This window comes from Geospiza fortis, unplaced genomic scaffold, assembly GCF_000277835.1.
Source record: "Geospiza fortis unplaced genomic scaffold, GeoFor_1.0 scaffold381, whole genome shotgun sequence".
In the NCBI taxonomy this organism is placed as follows: Eukaryota; Metazoa; Chordata; class Aves; order Passeriformes; family Thraupidae; genus Geospiza; species Geospiza fortis.
Genome location: NW_005054348.1, coordinates 4,085,260 through 4,107,119, shown reverse-complemented (window position 1 = coordinate 4,107,119; position 21,860 = coordinate 4,085,260). Strand labels below are relative to the sequence as shown.

The following is a 21,860-nucleotide window of genomic DNA, read 5'->3' as shown; positions in this document are numbered from 1 at the left end:
CTTTACTTTTCCTTTCTTTTCCTGGAATATTAACAATCCCCAAACACAAGAATATTCTTCCCTGGGGTTACTGGAGGGAACTCCCACGTGCTGCTCTAAAACTGGCATAAAAAACTAAACACAAATCAATCACTTCTTCCTACAATGTTGTTTCTTCTCCCACCCACCGTCTCTCACACCTGGCAGTGTTTTGGGACAGCGAGTGTCCGCTCCCAGTTCACACTACTGCACACGTGGTGGCCTGTTGCCCAGAAAGGTTTCTAGGTGCTTGGAGCAGACCAAATAAAGCAATGGATGTTTAAGATCTACTGAAAATCGGGAACAGCCTGGTTTTCAAAGCTGCTCTGCTTTCAGCTACCAGAAATCTCTTTCTGCCTTGTAAGCTGCTGATTCTTAATCAAGTCATCTCAGCAGAGTCTTGATAATAGACTGGATGCATCCTAGACCACCATTCTTGCTCTTTTCCTTCTCTCTCTTCCTACAGCAGAAGCAGCTCATGGCTGTCATCCTTAGGACAGCAATGTGTCAGCTTTGTGCACATTCCTGAGCAGCCCCAGCAAAGCTCTGTGAAAGCCTGGAGAACCAATCCCTCAAGCAGAGGCTGCAAAAATAAAAGCAGGGACACCTGAACCTAACAGAAAATTTGAACAGATGAATTAACAGGGGACCTGTCCCCAGTTTTCCTCACCTTTTATTCTTTATTTCCTTTCCAATTCCTCTCTGCCAGCTATCAGCAAAAACACGGTGTCTTCTGGTTGTGGGGAAGGATCTGAAAAGGCATTAGACTGACCTCCCAGCTGGAAAGAGGGCCCAGGCCCTGCAGCAGCCTCCACAAGAAAACATATAATTCAGAGCAGATCATCTATGGAACTTCTTTCAAGAAGCAATTCTGAATCCAACTTCTACAAAATGTAATTGAAATAATGACAACTGCTTTGGGGCAGAAATTGGTCTCCACCAATCTTAAAAGAAAAGCCACAGAAGGACATATCAGAATGAAATTAACGAGCCTACACCTAGAAAGGACCAAGCAGTCACCACTTGAAAGCCATAGCAGACCTGTACCTCTTGCCATTCTACTCTTGCATTAGAAGATTCCTACAAAAGACAAAACTGTTTTGGTCATTTTTGTTTGCTACCATCTTCAGATATAGCTACAAAAATGTGAGTATCCTTCTTTGGAAGTAAAGGGATGGCAATACAGCTCAGTCACTTGGAGGGCGTTTATTCTTCCCAGATTCTCTTGAAGAACTGCCAATGGGTTTGCTGGAGGGCTCTCCTAGACTAAAACTTCTGAAAAGGTCACAGGGACACACTTTCTTTCCCAATTTTTCCAGATTTTAAAGTCAATTTTAAAAACCAAAAAGCTTTCATATTTTTTAAAATAGATATGTGAATACAAATCAGTACTGCTCCATAGCAAGTCAGGTTCCGTATCCCCTAGTCTGTTACATAAATATTACTGGATAGGTACAATAAGAGAAGCCTTCCTTTTTGGAAATTTTGACTGCTTGCAGAATACATCACTGATCATTCAGCAGCAAATGTCAGTACTGCCTACAATGGCACTTTTGCATGTTTCTCATTGAAAAAAAATCAAGCATTCATTTAGCTGAAAAAAAAATTGTTCTAAGTTGAGGAATCCACCATTTCCCCAGGGAGATTACTCCAATGGCCAATTGTTCTCTCTGAAAAATTTTCCTCTTGCATCCAATTGGAATGTCCCCCGTTTTACCATTACCCCTTGTGCTCTCCATGTGATTCTTTGCAAAAAGGGAGTCTTCATCTTCTTTGTAGCCACCCTTTAAATACAGGAATACAGTGATAAGGTCTCCCTCTAAACCTTGTTTTCTCAAGGCTAAACAAACCCAGTTGTCTCAGCCTTTCCTACCATGGAAAGCTTCCCTGTCCTTTGATCAGTCTTGTAGCCCTTCCCTGCACCTTGTCCAGCCTGTCCCCATCTCTTTAGCATAGTGGGGAAAGAAATTGATCTCATTATTCCTGGTGTGGCCCAACAAGCACTGAATAGAGTGGGATGACTTCTTCCTCTGCTGCTCCCCACACGGGCAGATCCCAGCCTGTGCTGGACTCTTGGATTATGTTTTCCCAAGTGCAAGACCCTATGTTTGTCTTTGTTGAACATCACAAGGTTTTGTTAGCCCACCCTTCCAGCCTATCCAGGTCTTCTTGCAGCTTGGCGCTCTTGTCCCAAGTGTTCACCTCCCCACTCAGTTCAGTATCACCAGCAAACTGTGTCACTGGAGACACTTAATGGTTCAGTAATAATGGTGTAGAAGTCTTTCAAAGTACTCCTTTATTCATATTATTATGTTTTAACCCACAAAAGTGGCTTTGGAAGGAGCCTTCTGTTATCCAGAAGCTCCGGAAATGCATCAAATAAACAAATAGGAAGCGACTGATTAATTTCAAGCTTAAAGGAAAGTACTCAGTATACAGTCTCTTCCAAAAAGGTATGATAAATTTTTGAATAAGCAACACAATTTCTAACATCTTAAACCATCATCTTTTTTTGACATTTCTATCCACAATTTCAAGGTAAATCAAGTATTAAGCCCCACTGCCAGGCAAGTAGAAAAATCAGCTGATTTTCACAACAGCTACACAAAATTAAGGGGTAAATAAACCCAGCATGATTTTTGTTGGTGTTGACTGTTCTTCTTGCCTTTCCTGTTTCTTGCTATTTGCACCAGTTTTGGCACAGCAGGCTTGGGCACTGCCCATGCACCAGGAAAAACACCGCACACAGAGTCACAGGCTGAGCCAGTGGCACAGCCAGCAGGACCCTGAGATCCCAGCTTCCGAGTTCTGCCTACGGGAGGAATTTCTGTCCATGCTGCAGCAAGAAAAGATGTGCTGCATCAACAATCGGAAACCTAGCCAAGAATATGTGTTGCAGAAGCCTGTAAGGCCTGCAGATTCACGCACACAAAGCAACACTCCAGTGAAACAAAGGTTGAGATCCCTGGCCTTTACCCGAGACGGTATTTCTTCCACACCCTTTACCTTCCCGATGCTCAGGGCTCGTAAACTAACCCAGCTTGGGAGGAAGGGGGTTGATTTCAGACGGGGCTTTGTACCCTTGCAGGATGGCCCCATCGTGTGACAACAGAGGAAACTGCACCCACGTGGGAATGCACTCGGGAGCACAAAGCCTGCTTTCTCAGCAGGTGGTCCTCTGCCAGTGATTTAATTTATTCTAGCTAAAAAAAAATCCGGAGCAGTTCTTGGACAAAGACCTGGGATTAGCAAGTGAAAGACAGCCTTCCTTTTAACCCCTTTGCCACTTCTACACAGAAACGCTGCTTTGTGCTTCAGAACTCCACTGCTTTGCATGGAGAAGGAGGGGGGCTGTGGGATAAGAGGCAGTTGCACGGGATGCTTGAAATAAAGGTTTAATTGTGGCAGGATTTCAGATTTTCATTCATTCAAGCACTGTGCCCTTTTGATAGTGGGGGTTTGTTAATTCCATCACCACTGTCCATCTAAGTCAGTTACATATTTTCATTTCCAAGCAAAGAGGTTAAAATTGGTGACAATTTAAAAGTTAGCATTGATGAAATAAAACTGATCTCAACTAGTTTACCTCCTCTGGCTAGCGTTATTTACTGTGGTCTGCACTCAGAAGCTTTTGAGCTGTGTGTGTGGCTTGCACCATATGGCTGCATCAGGGGAGCCTTGACACTCACACACCAGAGACGCTACCTCACTTCCTTCCTCCCTCACTTCCTTCCTCCCCCGCTCCAAACCCAGCTCTCTTTTTTTCTGCTGTTCTTTCCACATCCTCTCACAGTGCTCAAAACCTTCCTTCGTTTTCCAGTCTATTAAGGTCACCACCCTGGAGACCTGCCCTCTCTGGTGCCAGTTTGGACACCCCCAGCTCCTACATGTTTCCCTTCTGGGACATATGTCACTGTCCCACATCCTGGTGGGGCAGAAGTAATTCCCCTTCCCATCGCTGGCCCACACAAAATAAAATACAGAAGTGGCCCAGTGGTGCACAGGATCCAGCTTGGACAGAGTTAACTTGCTTCATGGCAGCTTATGAGCTGTGGTTTATGACTAGAAAAGTGTTAATAACATAGCTTAATAACATAACTATTACTTCTGAACAGAGCTTCCACAGTACCAAAGCCCTTCAAGATGCTTTTCCAGGATGAGGAGGGTCATCCCCAGTCCAAAGGATGAAGTTTAGCGAGCCCTGGTCACCTCCCTCATCTGAGTCACACAAGAGTCTTTTGCCCCAGACAAACGTCATCCTTTGGACCTTGCTATGAGGCAAATGGACCCAGAAAAGTGCTAAACCACATTCCAGTCTCCCTCTGCCTATCCCCTATTTATAGATTGAAGCAAATAATCATATGAGAGTATTGAGTTCTTTCTACTACCTACATGTACATGTGAAAACTGTTTTACCATTTACATAAAAATTAGGTCTTTAGTATGTATTGCTAAAAAAAATAAACTTCTGTCATTTAGGTAATGAAATAAGTTATTTGATAAAACTTGATAAAGATTCCTGTCAGAAGCTGAGCTGAGCTGCAAGAAGTCGAGGGCTTACACTTAACCTAAAGTGAATACAAAGCAACCAGGCTCAGCTTAGGCCAAGAAGAGTCTCAGATAGTAACAGTGGTAATTAACATTTGTCACAAGCTAAGCAGAGAGTGACCACAGCTCAGATGACTAAGTGTAACTGCTTAATGACAGTAAATGAAACAGAGCTCCAGGTAGTCAGTCTTTTTGATTGTCACGAGATCAGAGGATAATACATTTGGGAAGGAAGTTCAATAGGTCAGACCGGGTTGCCTAGGGATGACTGGACAGTAAAACCAATCAAGCAAAGAGATACAATCTTCCAAATTTTTTACTTCTGCAGGTTTGCACAGTAACCTACTGTACGGCTGTATAACATTGACAAAGTTCTTCAGTTACAAAATGTAAAATAACAGGGTACAAAAATAAGCACTTTAACTGCTTTAATTCTGCTTACCATGTAAGCAAAAGAAGGGGTTTTATCCCTCACTGGCTTTTAGACCAGACTATTGCTTCCACAGGAAAGCACCACGATGTGCCAAAGCCTGGAGCCTGACATCTGCTGCCAAATTGCAGTGAACTCCCCAGGGCTCCCAGAGTTCACCAGGGGCCAGCAGAGGCATAGCAGTTCTGCCATTTGTGGCACAACACAGACCAGAACCAACAGCACAGCACATCCTCCCTCCTCTCTCCCCAGTTCCCCTTTTCCCCATTATGAAAGCTGGCTGTATACGGATAAATGCAATCCATGCTTAGGACCCTCCTCAAGTTCAATCTTAGTCATTATCCCAAGCCAAACAGCAATCAAGCATCTTCTGAGCACTGCAAGATCAATTCATAACTGATCACACAGCACCAGGCAGGATTCATCATGCAGTGTACTTTTCCTCCCCCTGCTTCTTTGCTTTGTGGTAGTGGTTGTAATCATTATACAGATCCTTGAAGACCTGCCTCACACCTGCTGGGAGAGATGCATTTAAGAACTTGATGTCCCGTTCAATGCAAAGGTCAAGGATGTGATATATTCCCTCTGTGAGATGTGTCTTCACAGCTGGATGCAAAGTCACCTGCAAGAAGAACAAAATTGCCTTAAACTTGAAGACAGAAAGATAAGACAACAGCATTTCCACAGTCAGTATACATTAAATGCTGACAACATTATCCTTTGCACGAGACCATCTGGAACAGCCCATTAGATAAAATCCAAGATTTTGACTTGTGCAGTATTTTCCTGAATTTTGCAAACATGTTTTGCAAAACAAGCACAGCCCTTGCAGTAAAATCCACAGGAGTACTATACACATTGCTGAGGTGGCAAAGACACCAATCATCCTGGAATCACATGGACACTCCTCAGTACACCAACTCTAATTAAAAATCCCTAAAATGCTTGCCTTGGATTACACATTTCAGTAGATTCTGTATGTCCCGTATAGGCTGTATGCTATTATGTCAGTTTCAAATGAGCACTTCATTTACATTGGGTAGAAACAATTTTAACTTATCACTTAACAATTTCATATTTATCTAACAAATTTTTTCTGAGTACTTCAATGTGCACGCCTTAATAGAAGAAGCCTTCAAAAATCTCAGAAATGTACATTTCCTTAATCTGTTTTAACACCAAGAATCAGGTACCTTGCCTGAAGTCATGCAGAAAGTTGGAGGAATAGAAGAAATTACTCAGGACTCAGCACCCTGCTCCTGACATTATCTCTGCTCAACCCCACAACCAGCAGAACTGCCACTGACAACCAGGAACATCAGCACTGACTCTGGAGCCCTCTGCTGCTCTAGGCTAATTGAAATTTGTCCTGCGCCCACAAATCACTTGCTAAATACTTCACTGCCCAAGACAGTGCTGGCCTCTGGCGTTATCGTGTTATTTTTGCTGCAGAACCATGTCTTATCTTTGCTGAATCCCAAAATTAGCTTTATGCCTCCAGATGTGAGCCTCTGCACTCCAGGCATAATGAAAATCACATAAAAAGTCGTCATTAAAATTCAGGCCTCTTTATTCCTTAGGCAACTAATAAACTTTCTCCTAATGAAGTGCACTCCTCATCACTGTGACAGGCTCCCGCTCTCTTTCTGCCCTAAATGTGGAACAGCTAATATGTTTTGTTAGATCCACTAACATAGCAGGGAAAAACATATAGCAGGCATTAAGGCACATAAGACTTCCTTTAGATCTGTGACCCTAAAGAGTTTGCATGAGCAAGACGTTGTAATTTTTCCTTTCTCTGTCAGTTGATCAATTGTTTTGTTTACAACAGATGCTATTTCTCCCTGCACTGTACAATACAGTTGGAGAACAGCTGAGCATCACAGCTCCCAGTGAATGCACTGGGCTGGGTTCTCCCTTCCTAGGGCAGAGGAATAACTGCAGAGAACAAGGACAGGAAAACCCACAGCTATTGACAATATGGACCAGATAGCCCACTTGGGATAAGCAGCTATCTCAGAGCTGCAGTTGATGAAACCGCATCCCTCACATCACAAATTCATCTGGACCCAAGCCTTATTTGGGCCATTCTTGCTTTGCAGTTTCCTATAAACACCAATAACACCATGGGAAGCAGAGCCAAAGATTTAAACAGCTGCCACCACTGGCTGGCAGTTAATTATACTTGTAAGTGGTTTATGGTCTATACAGTTAGCACAACCAATTTGTCAAGCATTACCGAGTTCTTGATGTGAGACATTAAATGTGTGAAGAGGTATTCCACTATTGCTGAATTAAGCAACAGCTCATAGGCAACAAGCAGAAAGCACTGCCAACAGTATGAAAGAGATGCCACCCACGCCAGTAAAGAATCTTTCTAGATTAATACAAAATAATTTGTGGTATAAAGAGGAAGCACTGAGGGAGCTGTTACACAACCACTTTAGGGGTAAGTGACAGCTTAGGCCAGCAGCTTTCATCAGTTCTAGTTCACAGACCCTTAAAAGGGTTCCAGTAAGTGTGCAGATGCCTACAGAAAGACTTAAATCTACTAACATGGTTTTCTCAGTTATCTTTGATGGACCCACAGGGTCTTCATATCACAGGGAGAAAGCCACTGATCCTGACTCGGAAGAGGTGAATGGTTAAAAGAGCTTTTCTCTCTCTCTGCAGAGCAACATGAAAGATGTGCACATGCCCCATTTAAGACAGGCATCTGAGGGCCCTCTTTCCTCTGATATCCATCAATTCTCTGCAGTCTAATGAGCAAATAAATCAACACCTACTTGTGATCTATCTATTCTGTCAGACAGAAAACACTCCTTTGCCACAGTGTCTGGTGGCTCACTACACCAATTTCCCCTTCCACACCCAAAGGTTCCGTGCATACATTACTGATCTGTGGTTTCAGCTATCATCCATCACTTTCCATTTCCCAGTGAACATCTTGCACAGAATTTTCCTAGATGTCTCATGAGACTATGTACCCCTGCTAATACTGAGACAAGTGTCCTTTCAACTTAAAAAGGTCGTTTGACAATTCAAGTCAGGCTTTTATTCAGTGATGACCAGATTACAGATTCACAGATGGCTAAAGGGAACAGAAGCTGTCTTACCAACAATTTTCCCTTTGCTGAACTACTACATTCACTATGTAAACAATAACCAACTAACCAGGAACAGTAAATAATATGGCTAAATCTGATATCTCCCATTGTTTTGCTCCCCCATTTCACCCCCCACCAAAAAAAAAAAAAAAAGAAAGAGAAGAGGCAACAGAGAAGGTAGAGAAGTTTAACCCCTGTAATAACCTTCACGGTTAGTTACAGTGTTACACCACAATCCTTCAGTAACACAGCACTAGTTCAGATTTTCTTTTTGAAGAGGGCCTTAAAACAAAGACTACATTTCCTTTCTGTATTTCAGCCCATGCCCAGGCCAGAACCACAAATAATCAGTTTGCAGTTACTTGCAACCACAAGCAGCATTCAAATCCTGGTGAAATCTACATCTATTGGGCTGAAGAAAATGACAAGCTGAAGTTACCTCTGGATGAGAGAAAACACTGATCTGGCTCTGGCATCCATAAGAGTAGAAGTAGTTGTTTTCAGTAAGGATCAGAATTATATCTTTGGTACATAAGGAGAATTACTGAAAAGCTAACAATTCTTGCCTTGGCAACATTTTTTAAATTCACTTAATCATTTACACTATATTAAAAGATTTTTTTTCCAGGAGAATCTCCCACCATTACTTTGCCAGATTTAAGTGCTAGCAGTCCTGGACAACTGAGACTATTTGGGAGATAAACTTAACTACCAGATGTATAAGGAAGACATTTTTAACAGTGATAGTGGCAAAACTCTGAAACGTGTTGTCCAGAGAGGTGGTGGATATCTCATCCCTGGAAACATTCAAGGCCAGGTTGGATGTGGCTATGAGCAACCTGATCTATTTCAAGATGTCCCTGGCCATTGTAGAGAAGCTGGACTAGATGACCTTTAAAGGTTATCTTTCAACCTTTTAACCCAAACCATTCTATGATTCTGTGAAGAAAAGCAACGCCCAACGCGGCGCTAAAACAAAACAGCTTTGTACCTGGGCACTGCACTGTTTTACCTCTAAAGAAAAAAAACACAGCCCACATCTTTAGAAAATTCTCCAGGAGTTTCGTAAGAAAGATTCTCATGAACTCTTGCATAATACAAAAGCCTGGATCAAACCTGCATCTCCATGAGGTATAACAATTGTAACTTCACAAATTTTACAGAATTTAACAGAGTTGCCTTTGGAACAGAAAGTCCAGAGCTAGCACAATACTATGGCTCTTTCAAGATGGATGAGAACATACCTTCTGCAATTCAGTCACATAGTGAGCCACAATGAAGGCAGAAAACACAGTGAAGTCCTCCATTTCTGCAGCAATGTAAGTATACATCCGTTCCACCAAGTGTGCACATTTCAGTATCATTTCAAACTCATCCATGTTGCCTAAAACACAAATTGAGATGCAGCCTGGCATTTGAGGTTCAAAAACATTAGGGAAAAAACCCCAAAGAATCATTCAGTCTTCCATGATCCTTGAACAACATGAGGCCAAGGACAGCTTGCCTATTTTATCATCTTTTCTTATCAAGCCACAGCCAGAGGCCCCCCACAACACACAAAATACATCTCTCAGAGTGGCTTCTTTGTAAGAGCATACTGATTCCAATTTCATGTGCACTGCAAGACAAAAATTACTTGTTATAGATGTTGAAGTGCTCACAACAGCAGTTACAGTCCCTTCCACAATTCAGTCCCAGCTAGCACTGTGGAGGAGAGAATGAGGAGACAAGAAAATTGTATTCCCTGCCTAGAGAAAATCAGAAGATGTTTCTTAGAAACAGCATAGTAAGAAAGCTCTTTGATGAGTTCTATTATGTGGAATATAGCAGCAAAAGCTGCATCACTGGAGGTATCTAAAGTGAGACTGGTGAGATCAGCTGAGAATTAACTCAGTAGGCAGAGAATGAAGAGAGCTAGTACAAACAAGGGAGAAGGGAAATCCAGAAATTACTTCCATGTTATCTGTTACAAAAACAGAACAACCCTGCAAAGACAAACAGCATCATTTTCAGCTTGAGGATGCCATGTACCTTTGAGCTTCATGTGATGATTGCCTTATGCAAACACATTGCAGAAACAAGAAAACTCTCCAAATCTGGCACCAGTTTAACATACCTTTTCCTCTATCACTGAGCCTCAGCTAATATATTCCTCTACAATGAATAAATACACTTATATTTGCCCAAAGTTGTGGGCAACACATCAGCTGAAATAAATTTGAACATGGCACAGGCTGTAAGACATCAGCAGAAAGCTGGGATTCAATCACTTTCAGGCCATGAAGTCAACTTGTCTCAAAACTCCACTATTAATGACAGGGTATCTATGCCCTGACCATCTTAATCATTGTGGACATCACTGACTTGTCTACTTTGACTATGTAAACTTTTTAATAACTTCCAGTAATAAGTCTGTTTTTCCCCCTTCCTTTTAGGATATTTAATTACCCTTATTTCAAATCCTTGGCCATACAGATATATAATCTAATCCCAACTGATGCCTCAGATACACAGAGTTCTTATACTTAGCATAGAATGGTGACAGCTCAGCTCTGTAGTAAACATAGTCCCAATTTCAAAAAATTCCATTTAGTAGTATCCATTTGGGATTATAATTCACACAATGTTAGCATGAATCACTGGAGCTCACAGCCACCATGCTCGCAGACACAGGGGTTGATAGAAGAGCAGAAATTGAGCACAGTAAGCCTTACTGCTTCCTGTCTACTTGCCAGCCAGTCAGTGAAGAATAATTTATTCACCAAAAGCAATGCTGTCTGCATGCAGCACTCCAGGAACCCCAGTTATCCTCCTAAGCCCAAAACCACAAAGCTCATCCCCAGTTTTTCATAAAGGACAGGTAGGAATGACAGTTTCAATGCCACAGCTAGGTTTTGAGGACTTTGTCCTGTTCAGTATCTCCCCATCTAAAGTATATACAGATAAAGTAAAGGTGGAAAAGATATGGTACCTCTGTCACCTTTCTGACGCCCTTCATGCATGACAGAAACAACCAGACGATGGAAACTGCTCAGAAAGGATGGTGCTGCTTTCAACAGCACCTGAAAAACACATGAAACAAAAACATGTGAGAACACATAGTAGAGGGAGTGGAGAGGGTAGAAATTATCTTCTCATTCTGCACCCTGAGCCATTTGTGCTTCTAGAATCAATCACAGAAAAAGGAAGTGTTTTCTCCTAATGCAGCATCAGATACTCATACTGCCTACATAACAGTGTAGGCATAAGCAAAGCAAGACAGCAACTGAAATTATGTGATTTTGAGATTCCCAGCCTTTTAAATAACAATCAGTACAATGCACTTTCATACTATCAAAACAAAATATTTCAAAATCATATAAAAAATTTCTATCACTAATATGTTTTCTCTTTCAAATCTTTCCCCTTCACCCACCCCATCACAGATATACCTTTGGATGACACTGCACAATAGAGAAGAGCACTTCATGGACCCCCAGGAAGACACCATGATAGTCTTCTGTCTTCAGATGATCCAGAGGGACTGTTAGAAGAATGCTGAATGCCAACGAAACGTGATGTGGATTCACAAGAATCCCTTCTCCCTGCCTTAGCAGAGCTGCTACAGTCTCTAGAATAGGTATAACTATGATGGAGATCAGTGCCTGGTCCTGACAGGCCTCTTTGGTTTGCAGCTACAAGACAGGAAACAGACAATGAGAAATGCATTAACCACTTATCATTAGTTGGAACACCAGAGAACCCTAACGCTCTGACTGGAGTCAATGGAACAAGACCTGTGCTAGCTGGACTGGCAGGGAGACTCCTGCACCTGAGCCATTTTCATGCACTTGTGCCCTGCGTGAGGATTGATGCATTTCAAACACACACTGCTGTGAGCGTAACTGGAATGACAACTAATCCCCAGCACCCTGAAAACCAGCACCTCTTTGCACCTTTCACACAAACCAATGATGCAGTTCAGCCCTTTACATGCATGCAGACCTATCAGAAGGGGCAGAAACTGCAAGCTTATGATTCCCAGGCACTGCAGAACCAGCTGCTGATAAATTCTTGCCTACAGGTATCATCCCAAGAGAAGAAAAACCTACATCACTAGCTTTATATGCTGTAAAAATGAAGTGCAGGAAACTTGGCTTTGATTAGTTTCAGTTGTTTCCCTTCCATAATTCAGTGAATTTATATAATTACTTTTTTCTATAAGCACTTGTTTTGTTTTGCTACTGCTGGCTTCTGCTGCAACACATGGCTGATGGTTATCTTTTCCTTTGGACAGCAGGAAAGACAGGAGACAGACTCTCTACTCTGCGGTCTAACAAGTTTCTCCCAAGCTCTAAATTACACAGTGTAGTTCCATAAAATTACTGTGCATAATAAATGGATGAGCTGCACACTGCACTCACAGGAGATTTACTTGAGGAAGGAGGAGAAAAAGGGTCTGCACAAAAACACTCAGATGAATCTGGCATGGATTTGTTTAGTTTTTGTTCCTGTGTGCCTCTGTGCACGTTCGCTGTACCCACTAGAGAGTCTAAGAGATAGGAGGGGTAGGTAATGAAGTTACAATGAAGAGATACTTACAGCTAAAGCTGTGATTATCTGTGGGCTGGCAAACCAGAAAGCTTTACCTTTGTCTCCACTTAATGGGCAGCTGAGCAACAATTTCGTTAGCGTAACAGCTGACAATACTTCCTGCAGAAAGCAGACGATCATCAGTCAGGGGTACAACGCACACTGGCTCCTTTCAAGTACAGGAAAGCTCTTTCAAGGTCAGTGGCACTTTTGAGCATTAACAGAGCCTTGACACATGAAAGGCCTCCCACCAATACCTCTCTTTGGAAATTGTGAAGAAAGCAGCAGCTCAACAGAATTCAATGCACTGAGCAGCGATGACCCAAATGTACTTTACGCCACATTTGCTTCACAATAAACTTACTGTACAAAAAAGCTTACATGACTTTTAAGAAAGGAAAGCCTCCTCATACAACTGCCACTAGATAACAGAGGGAAGCAGAGGCAATACAAGGATACCAGTACACTATAAATTAAGAATGCTGCTTTTGGCAGCAGAGTTTTTTTAATTGCTAGTTGTTTATACAGACTCATACAAGAAGCATATTGCAAGCTACATTCAGGTGGCAGGAATGATCTGTACAGTTCAGGAATTCCAGATACACTTTCAAAAAGATGCATCAAGAATTGACGCAGCACATCTGCCTCTCTTCTGACAAATAAGACAGGGCCAGATAATCTCACAAGTTTAATCCAATTGTCATTCTCAAATCACTGGGCTTTCTATGGAGCATACAGCAGACTCTTTTTGCCAAAAGTGTTCCGTACATCACCACTGGTGCTTAAGCTGCTCTGAAGAAGGGCACATAATTTAAAAAGATACTGAGTGCTATCTGGGTATTGTTGAGTAGCCTTTAGAGCAACAAGTACTGAAAGCTCAGGCGCAGTTTTGGTTTTACTTAAAAATGCCAGCACTTCTAAAAGTGCCTTTAACCTTGTAAAAAAGAGCCACACACAAATGTGGCTCTTTTTTACAAGGTTAAAGGCACTGACTGCTGGCATCTGTTGTGCAAGAGCTCTGAGCAGCAAGTAGGAAAGAGCTTTCAGCATGGCCTGTAAGACCACAGCTGTGTGATTTCTATTGACAATACACGGACTCAAGACTGCTGAGTCCTTAAGAGGGACAGAAAAGTTTTTGAGTAGGTTTCCATGATCTTTCCACTTCTCAATTTATATACAGAACATAGCACAGTCAGATACATTTATCCATGTAAATTAATTTGACCTGATCACTGAACATAAAGCAGGAAGAACAAAAAAATATTTAACAAATCTTATTCAGCCAACAACCTTTTTTTCAAGATACAGCAGACTGCAGAAGGAAGTTGACAACACATTAAGCTCATGCCTTACTTTAGCCTTCTGCTGCCAAATATTCCTCACTTCCAGTCCCTGCAGCACCAGCCTCATCATGGCATAGAACTCCTCGTCAGAGCAGTTTCCCAGCACCCGGACAAGCACCTCTGTCAGCTCCATCTCCGTACTTCGGATCACCTGCGTTGTAATTGCAGGACCTGCATATTCAAGAGACAAAAGGAATCAATTCCCAAGACAAGGACTTCCACAGGTAAGAATAGGGCAAACTGAAAATAAAACAGTTCTGGGGGTACCTTTTTAACACTCAAATACATAGAGGGCTTGATACTTTACCTTTCTCCCCACTAGTGCAATAACTTGATGATCTCAAGTATATCCTACCCTCAGGTTCACAGCAGTCATCATACCAATAAAAACTCTTCAGTAATACAGAAAGACTACACCAAAGCAGCTGCACAAGCCAAGGGAGCAGGCTAAACAAGCCACAGGTCTTTTCTACAAATGGTGACCAGAGATCCACCACAAAACATAAATGCATAAAGCTTTTTCTATGACTACTTAATGGCAATACAAACAGAGATCACAACTGTACTTCACTTAGCAGCAGTCTCCAAAGCAGGATGTGCACACCTCAGGGTGTGGGAATTATAAGTAAAATATCTTTAATACAAAAAGATATTTGAAACAGTGTTTACTTCATCTTTATCTCATGCCTTTTCTGTATGTATGCTTTATAATATACATAGTGGAGTAGCACATGTATAATTTATAAGTAACTTATATTCAGGCTGTGTGTTCAATTTCTTAGGTTTTTTTAATGATAGGTGTGTGCAATCAAAAATGTTTGGAGATCACTGCATCAGAGCATGCCAGTAATAAGTTTGACAAATTCCAGCAGTTTGAAGATGTCAAAGAGAACAGTTATTCCTGCTCTGTCTTCATCTCTCTTTCTGAATGAGACAATGTAAAGGAGCCATTAGGTCGCACAGCTGGCAGCAGAGGGTTTTCATCTAATTTCCAGCCCTGGCTCTTTATTTGGTGAGGATAAAGGAACCAACCTGCCAATAGCCTACAGAATTTTTCAGAATTACCACATGGTGTTCATCATCCATAACAGTTAGGTAACTTTCACTGTTCTATAAACTCACCTACCAGATACAAAAGCAGATGAGTATTTTACTCTAAGATCTGGCCTGGTGCAGATCAGCTGCTTCAGTGGTGCCTACTGTACCAATTACACGAGCAGGACACTGCACTTCAGCCCTACCTCCAGAAGTATTACCATATTCCAGTTACTTTCAAAATGTTCTACCAGGGATGAGTAACTTAGGACTGAACTTTATTAAGATGTTAACATCTCTCAGAAGTTCATTACCAAACTAGATGGTGGCTGTGGTCCAGGTACCACAATAATGCCTCCTTGAAAATTTTCCTGTTATGCATTTAAAAAAGGATAGCCTGCTGTTTTAACACAAGTAAACAAATGCAGACTTTTACAGAAGCTGTATGCTTTGATAAATGGCTTTTAACTCGCAAAATTAGCAAAGGAAGTGGAGAAAGAAAGTTTTCATACCAGAGAGAAGCTTTTTTATAGCAAAAACAACCATGACTGCAGTTTCTTTTTCAGGATACAGCTCTGGCACAGAGCAGAAGACAGTCAGGAACTGTAATGCAAGCTGAAGGAACTGCAGATTACCCGCTGCACAGGGCAGCTCTTTCAGTATCTGAGAGTAAAACTCTTGGTACAGTTTAACACGGGGCCGCTTCAAAAACCCACTGGGCTCCTTCTGCCAGTCCTTCTTGACAGGATGGCTCAGATCTGCTTTGAGGAGAGTAGTGACAGATGGTATGAATGCCACAGGCAAAGGCTGGTTTGGGGTGCTACTCTGAAGCCCATGTTCAACAGTTCTGACCATCTGCAGAACCACTGGTTCCAACAGAGCACACAACACATCCACAGAACGCAGCTTCTTTTCTGGCAGCTGCTGGAGGTGCAGTGTGACAACATGACAGAGTGTGGTGAATGCTGTGAGCAGCAACTGCTCAGCTGCGGGATTCCAGTTTTTCCAGTCTATGCTTTTGGCTGCACCTGTGTCTGGCCTGCAGCTCACCAGGAAAGACATGAACTTTTCCAAGTTGAGCTTCACACTTTGTCTTCTTTCAATAATCATCTGAAGAAAGTTTTCCAAAAACTCTTTGACTTCCTGAACATACTGTGCCCAAACAGGACCAGTCAAGACATCAGTGAAGAATTTGCAAGCTGTAAGCTGGGAGGTCATGACAGCCTCAAGAACATCGCTGGCATGTAACACCTTAAGAACAGAGTTGGAGTTCCTGCCAGCTTGCAGGCACCTCAGGAGGTGGAGGCAAGTACTTAAAACCTTCAGCAATAACAACTTGCTGCAAGAGACACTAGCCCTGGTATTAACTAGCAGGGACAGCAGCACCAGAAAACACCGAGTACAGTCAGATGGAAGAAAACTGTCTAATTTCAGGAGAGAAACAATTTCCAGCAAACCCAGGCATCTTTGTAGCTGATGTTCTTTCAGGATGACAGGGCAGCCATTTTTTGCTAACAATACTATACATTGGGCAACGTTCTCCAGTGTTTTCCAAGACAAGCTCAGCTCATCCTTCTGCAGTTTGTTTTCTGATGGTACTTCCAATGGGTCAACAGTTTTGCAAGAAGCCAGAATTTCTTCATGCCAAGGAATATTGGTCACAGACAGCTGCTGCAGTGGCAGATCTACTGAATCCCTGGTAGCAGTGGGCAGCACCATAGCAAACTGATGAATAAGATGGGTCAGAAAAGCACAGTGCAGGACCCTCATTTCTGGTAGAAGAGAGCTGTGGATCAAACCAAGGGTTATCTTTGCAATGCTGATGGAAGGCTCCTGGTCCGTGGCAGCTTCCTGAGCTTCAGCCAACATCAACGTTTCTAGAAGCATATTTGCAATGTAGTCTACATCTTTTAAGGAAATATATGGCAACAGGATGGTCAGGTTGGACATGATGAGGTGCCAGTGGGCTGTGGGGTAGCTAAGCTCAGTTATTGCGCTGATATCTCCATCCCACGGTTCAGATTCTCCTCTGCTCATGGTGGGTCTCCCAGACTCCAGGATGAAAGCTGCAGCATGCTGCAAGGCCTGTAGGTCAGCTTCGGTCTGCATTAACATCATCTTCATTTTCTGAACTGTGAGCAGTTCTAAGCAGTATTTACTAGGGGAGGCAAAACTACCTGCAAGCTCCATAACTCTCCTCCAACTCTGGTCCTTCACACCAGGCAGAAAAGCTGAAATGCCCCAGTACCTTGCAGCAGGTTCAGTAACAGCAGTTTCAGCTGCTGGAGACACATATTTACTGCAGCTAACACCAAACAGAGCATCTACCTCAACCCAAGTGTAAACAAGAAGGAGAGCAGCATCACTGGCCTTTCTTAGCCAAAGTTCTGACTTTTCTCCCTCTCTCCTAGGAGCCTGCAGCAGCTCCATCAATGGCTGAATTATTCCCTTCTGTATGTTTGCCATCAAATGCTGAGTGCGAAGCACCACAGGGGAAGGAGTGACATCATCCAGGCTCCTCACGTTGAACAGAAAAGCATGTAGGACTGAGCACACTGACATCAGCTTCAAGGCCATGTCAACCGACCCTTCAACAGCTGGAATGATAAGGGTCTGGCATTTCTCCACGAAGAGACACAGAATGTCCAGAATCTGGTTGGGTGGCAGTTCAAGAAGGCACTCACGAAGCTTTGCTGTCAGGCCAGCTGAGAAGACAGGCGGCCTCAGTTCATCAACAGCTGGCCGGCAAATGACTGTCAGCACCTCTTCAAAGAGCCGGGGGAACTGCCTCAGCTTGGAGTAGATCTGGAATATGGTGCTGATGAGAGCCTCCTGCGGCTTCTTTGTACGTGGCTCAGAGGCCTCTGCATCAATCCAAGCTGACGACACCAAGTCATCCAGGTCTGGCTCTACTATAAGGTGGTTTAATGACATCAGGAGTTTGAGACACCTGAACCAAGCAGGGATGGAAGCTTGGGAGTGTGTCAGCAGCATCTGTGCTAGCTTCCTGTAAAACCCAAACTGCACCTCCTTGTGCCGGATACGGTCACTGGCGACATTATAGATGTCATTGCTGAGCACCAAGTTCAGAAGCTGCTCCAAAGCAAGCAGTTCCATGCTCCAGTCCACAGGGAAAAGCCTATCATTCTTCCCCTCCTCTTGCAGGTCAGAGAGCCTGAGACAGCCAAAAAGCCTGCTGAGCATGTGGAAACATACAAGGTGGTTTTCTGCCTTACAGTACGAGTCCAGAAAGAGTTTATATAGCAGGGACACCGAACCAGCCACAACTGCTCCGTGGAGGGCAGGTTCACACAAGTCACTGCCCAGCTTGGTCTGCACAGTGTTGACTGGTAGCAAAAGAGTTTTCCAAGCTCCCTTCTTCTTCTCCTGGGATTCCTGCTCTGACAGCAGCTCTTCTTTGTAGGATGAGAAAAGCTCAGGCTGAAATAACCCAGCCTGCAGCAAAGTCTCTATTTGGCTTCGTATTTCTCTGCTCAGGTGCTGACACACATGGTTATCATCCGCTTGTGTCCAGCTCCTCACAGTCAGCAAGTGCCTCAAGAGCAAACATGGCTGGAGCAAGTGACTTGTCACTCGCCCAAACACACGGTTTGGGTTGGTTTGCTGCCTCTGGATCAGGAGGTACTGAGCAAAGGTAAGATGGAGGACGTTGAACAACTGGGAGCCCACAGCATTGTCAGAAGCCAGCTGCTGACATGCCAGCTTGGACAGCTTGCTGAGGAGATCAACCAAAAGCTCACACTTTGCTGTGTAAATGATGGACAGTGAAGGAGTAGAAAGGATGCCACTGGAGCAGCTCAGCACAGTGCCAATGTTCTGCTGTGTTTTCTCAGAATAGGCCTCTGATAACCTTTTGTTTATGATCTGAAAAAAGAAACAAAAACAAACCCCAAAACCAGTCAATTTAGCATACAAAGATAAAGCCCATCATAATGAACCAACAACACCTCCTGTGAGCTGTGGCTGCAAGCAAGGGGGATGTGCCAACAGCTGCTGCTGGGCCTCTCACATCACAGGTTTCAAACTAGAAGCTCCACTGTCCTTGCATTTGTTTGCAGCACCAGGTAAGTAAAGAAGCCCTCATGCACGCTACGGGCAACAGCACAAGACTATCCGTACATGATACTAATAGTTCATCCTGTAGAAATGGAGTAGGGGTAAATTTCTTCCCTTGTTGAATGGTCCCCAAAATTACACTCCCAACAACAACAAACCTATACACAATACACATCCCTGCTCTGATACAGGGAGCTTATTTAGTAAGAATTTCTATGACTAAATATCATCCTTTTATTTGAAAATGAGACAGTTTCTGGTCCTGATACCTGGAATGTGAAGGACTGTTCTCTTCTTTCTTTGAGGGATAAATATTTCTAGAGAAATGACGTTGCATTTCTCTTCCTTTTCTCAAACTTTATGTATATTTCCCTGCTGTTTTCTCCTTCAATCCACTTTTCACTCACTCCCTTTTCTCACCTTCAGATAATGTCTGCAAACAAACTCAGTAACAATTTACAAATCTGCATCTATTTTGTTAAAAACCTTACCTGTCTCCATACACCTTATTGTGGATGGTTCATCTCCTCAGCTGCAACAGTGATGGACTAAAACAGACCCTTAAATTCTTCGCACTGGACCCTCTACCACCTCTGTCCTTGGTGTTCGGGGTACCCTGACCTGTACCTCTGACCTGATCTTCACCCAGACAGGTTTTCACAAGTAGACCACATTTAAATATGCCACACTTTCTGCTTAACATCTCTGAAGCCCAGATTTCATCCAACCAATTCTCCATACTTCACAGCTCAATTTCTACATGTAAAGACAATCTTTTCTTGCTTCCCTTCAATCTGATCAAAACTAAAAGGATCATTTTTCCCAGTCATTTTCACTGCCTTTGCAGCCACTCACTAATTCTGACATTTTTAACCTTAGCACTGCACCAATACAAAATGTATTGCAGGACAGAAACAGAGAAACTTTCAGTACAGGTCCTGTAAACTATCAGATTAATACATATTTCATGCAACATCTGACACTGTGAGGAACAGTCAAGTACTGAAAGAGATACTTATTGCTATCCAGAATTTTTCCAGATATCCACAGTCATAGTTACCTCTGCAACTGAAAAACTGAGACCAACTGTCTTCCCACTCTTTAAGAGATCCTGTAGTCTTTTACTATGGATAACATTGTCAAGATATGCCCAGAGTTTTTCAACAACTTCATCCTCCAGTTCATGTTTCTTGTTGTAGTTGGAAACCAATGCCTGGCTTACCCAATCGAGTAAAACCTGTTAAGAGAAGGGAAAACAAGAAATCTTTAACAAACTCCAAACAAAAACAGGACAAAAGCAGTACCTCCTCACAGTTACAGCATTTGTGCGTTGGGAACTGTGCTACATCCAAGCAGAACAGCCTCTGAGTAAGCAGAGAAGTCTGCCCCCAAAGGTTTCAATTCCTAAGAGCTTACACTGTACACCAAATGTTGGACCTGTGCTTGCATGTAGCATCCCAAAGCAGCTTTCAGGAGTAAACATCTTTACTCTGACAACATTCTAATTTTAACAGTTGATACTGGTTGCAAATGTAGTCTTTTAAATCAGTGCTCAGAGAATCAGCTGGTTTTCACTTTCTGACAGCAGCTATTCCACTCACATCCTTCTCTTCATATGTTTAAATTCACTACCTAGAAATTCAGGCCTAGCAATTTAGATGGGTGCAAACTGGAAAACATTGAAATCTACTAATTACTGTTTTAAAACTGAAGTTCTAGTGTATGGCTAAGTTTAATATTTTAAGTAATCCAAATAACAAGAAGCTGAAACACAGATCTCAGATGTGCAAACTCTAGGCCTGAAAGTACTACCAGGGCTGGAGGAACAGGACCAGACACCCCTAACCCAGGGAAACATTGCACAGAACCTCAGCAAAGAGGGTCAAAACAAAAGACTTAGGAGACATGTGGGTGGGTTCCACGAAGTGTGGGTTCCATTAAGAGAAAACCAAATCACCCTCCAAGCAGCAGTCCATGAATGCACTGCGTGTTCTTTGCTCATGCACAGCAAGTTCTGAGCACCAAAGAACACACACACACACACAGCCTCAGTCAGTCCTCCCATCCTCAAGTTCTTGTTTTTCACTACGCCCAAAAGCATCTGACTTCGGAGCATCCTGTACTGGACATAATACCAATGGCAACAACAGCTCTAAAGACAATGACTTCTCGTGTCTCTGGGAAACAGAACACAGGCACTACCCTCTCTAAAATAAAGATTCTTCCATCCTGCACGAATGCAGGGCTTTGTGCTGAAGCTACCTGCAATATGTTGTAATAAAAACATTTCCTGTAACGACAAAGAAATCAAAAGCTGATCACAATCCTAAACCAGTGCTATATTTACAGTGCTAACCACTAGCTAGAAGCTAGATATGGATTTTAACAACTGATTCATCCACAGCAGCAATCCACCATCGGTATTTTCTTCTTTGATCACTGTTCACCACTAAAAAGTACTCACTTGCTCCTTATTAGGCAGAACGCACTGGTGAGAAATCCACGCGAACCGGGCTAGCTTGAGTTTGTCCTCCCAAGAAGTCTTGGCGCTTTTGAGCTTCAGGTAAATCCCGGAGTAGATGGCTGCCATGGGGGCGGCACGTGGGTACAGCGAGGAGGCAGACCCGCGTCTGGAAGAAACGCCGAGCAAGGAGAAGGCGGTCGGACGGACGGGCAGCGGCCCCGCACCGGGCACGCACCCGGCACTCACGCACGTGGCACCGCTCGGGG

The 21,860-nt window shown here is 43.0% G+C and overlaps 1 protein-coding gene across 1 annotated transcript; it reads right to left on the bottom strand.

Annotated features, from left to right (window-relative positions):
- Positions 1-4,864: 4,864 nt before the first annotated feature.
- Positions 4,865-21,720, bottom strand: URB2 (URB2 ribosome biogenesis homolog). Its single transcript, XM_005423210.2, has 9 exons — positions 21,595-21,720; positions 20,191-20,367; positions 15,566-18,938; positions 14,029-14,189; positions 12,685-12,795; positions 11,535-11,777; positions 11,075-11,165; positions 9,348-9,487; positions 4,865-5,618 (listed from the first exon to the last, which is right to left on the bottom strand). The coding sequence occupies exons 1-9, from the start codon at positions 21,718-21,720 to the stop codon at positions 5,421-5,423; spliced, it is 4,620 nt and encodes a 1,539-aa protein (XP_005423267.1). The 3' UTR covers positions 4,865-5,420.
- Positions 21,721-21,860: the final 140 nt, after the last annotated feature.

Excerpts from the sequence above, each read along its gene's own strand:
- URB2 (XM_005423210.2), bottom strand. The coding sequence starts at position 21,720 with ATGGCAGCCATCTACTCCGGGATTTACCTGAAGCTCAAAAGCGCCAAG. Across the intron at positions 14,190-15,565 it reads TATAAAAAAGCTTCTCTCTG|GTCCTGCAATTACAACGCAG; the intron begins GTATGAAAACTT and ends TTGAATATGCAG. Across the intron at positions 12,796-14,028 it reads TTTGGCAGCAGAAGGCTAAA|GAAGTATTGTCAGCTGTTAC; the intron begins GTAAGGCATGAG and ends TGCTTTCTGCAG.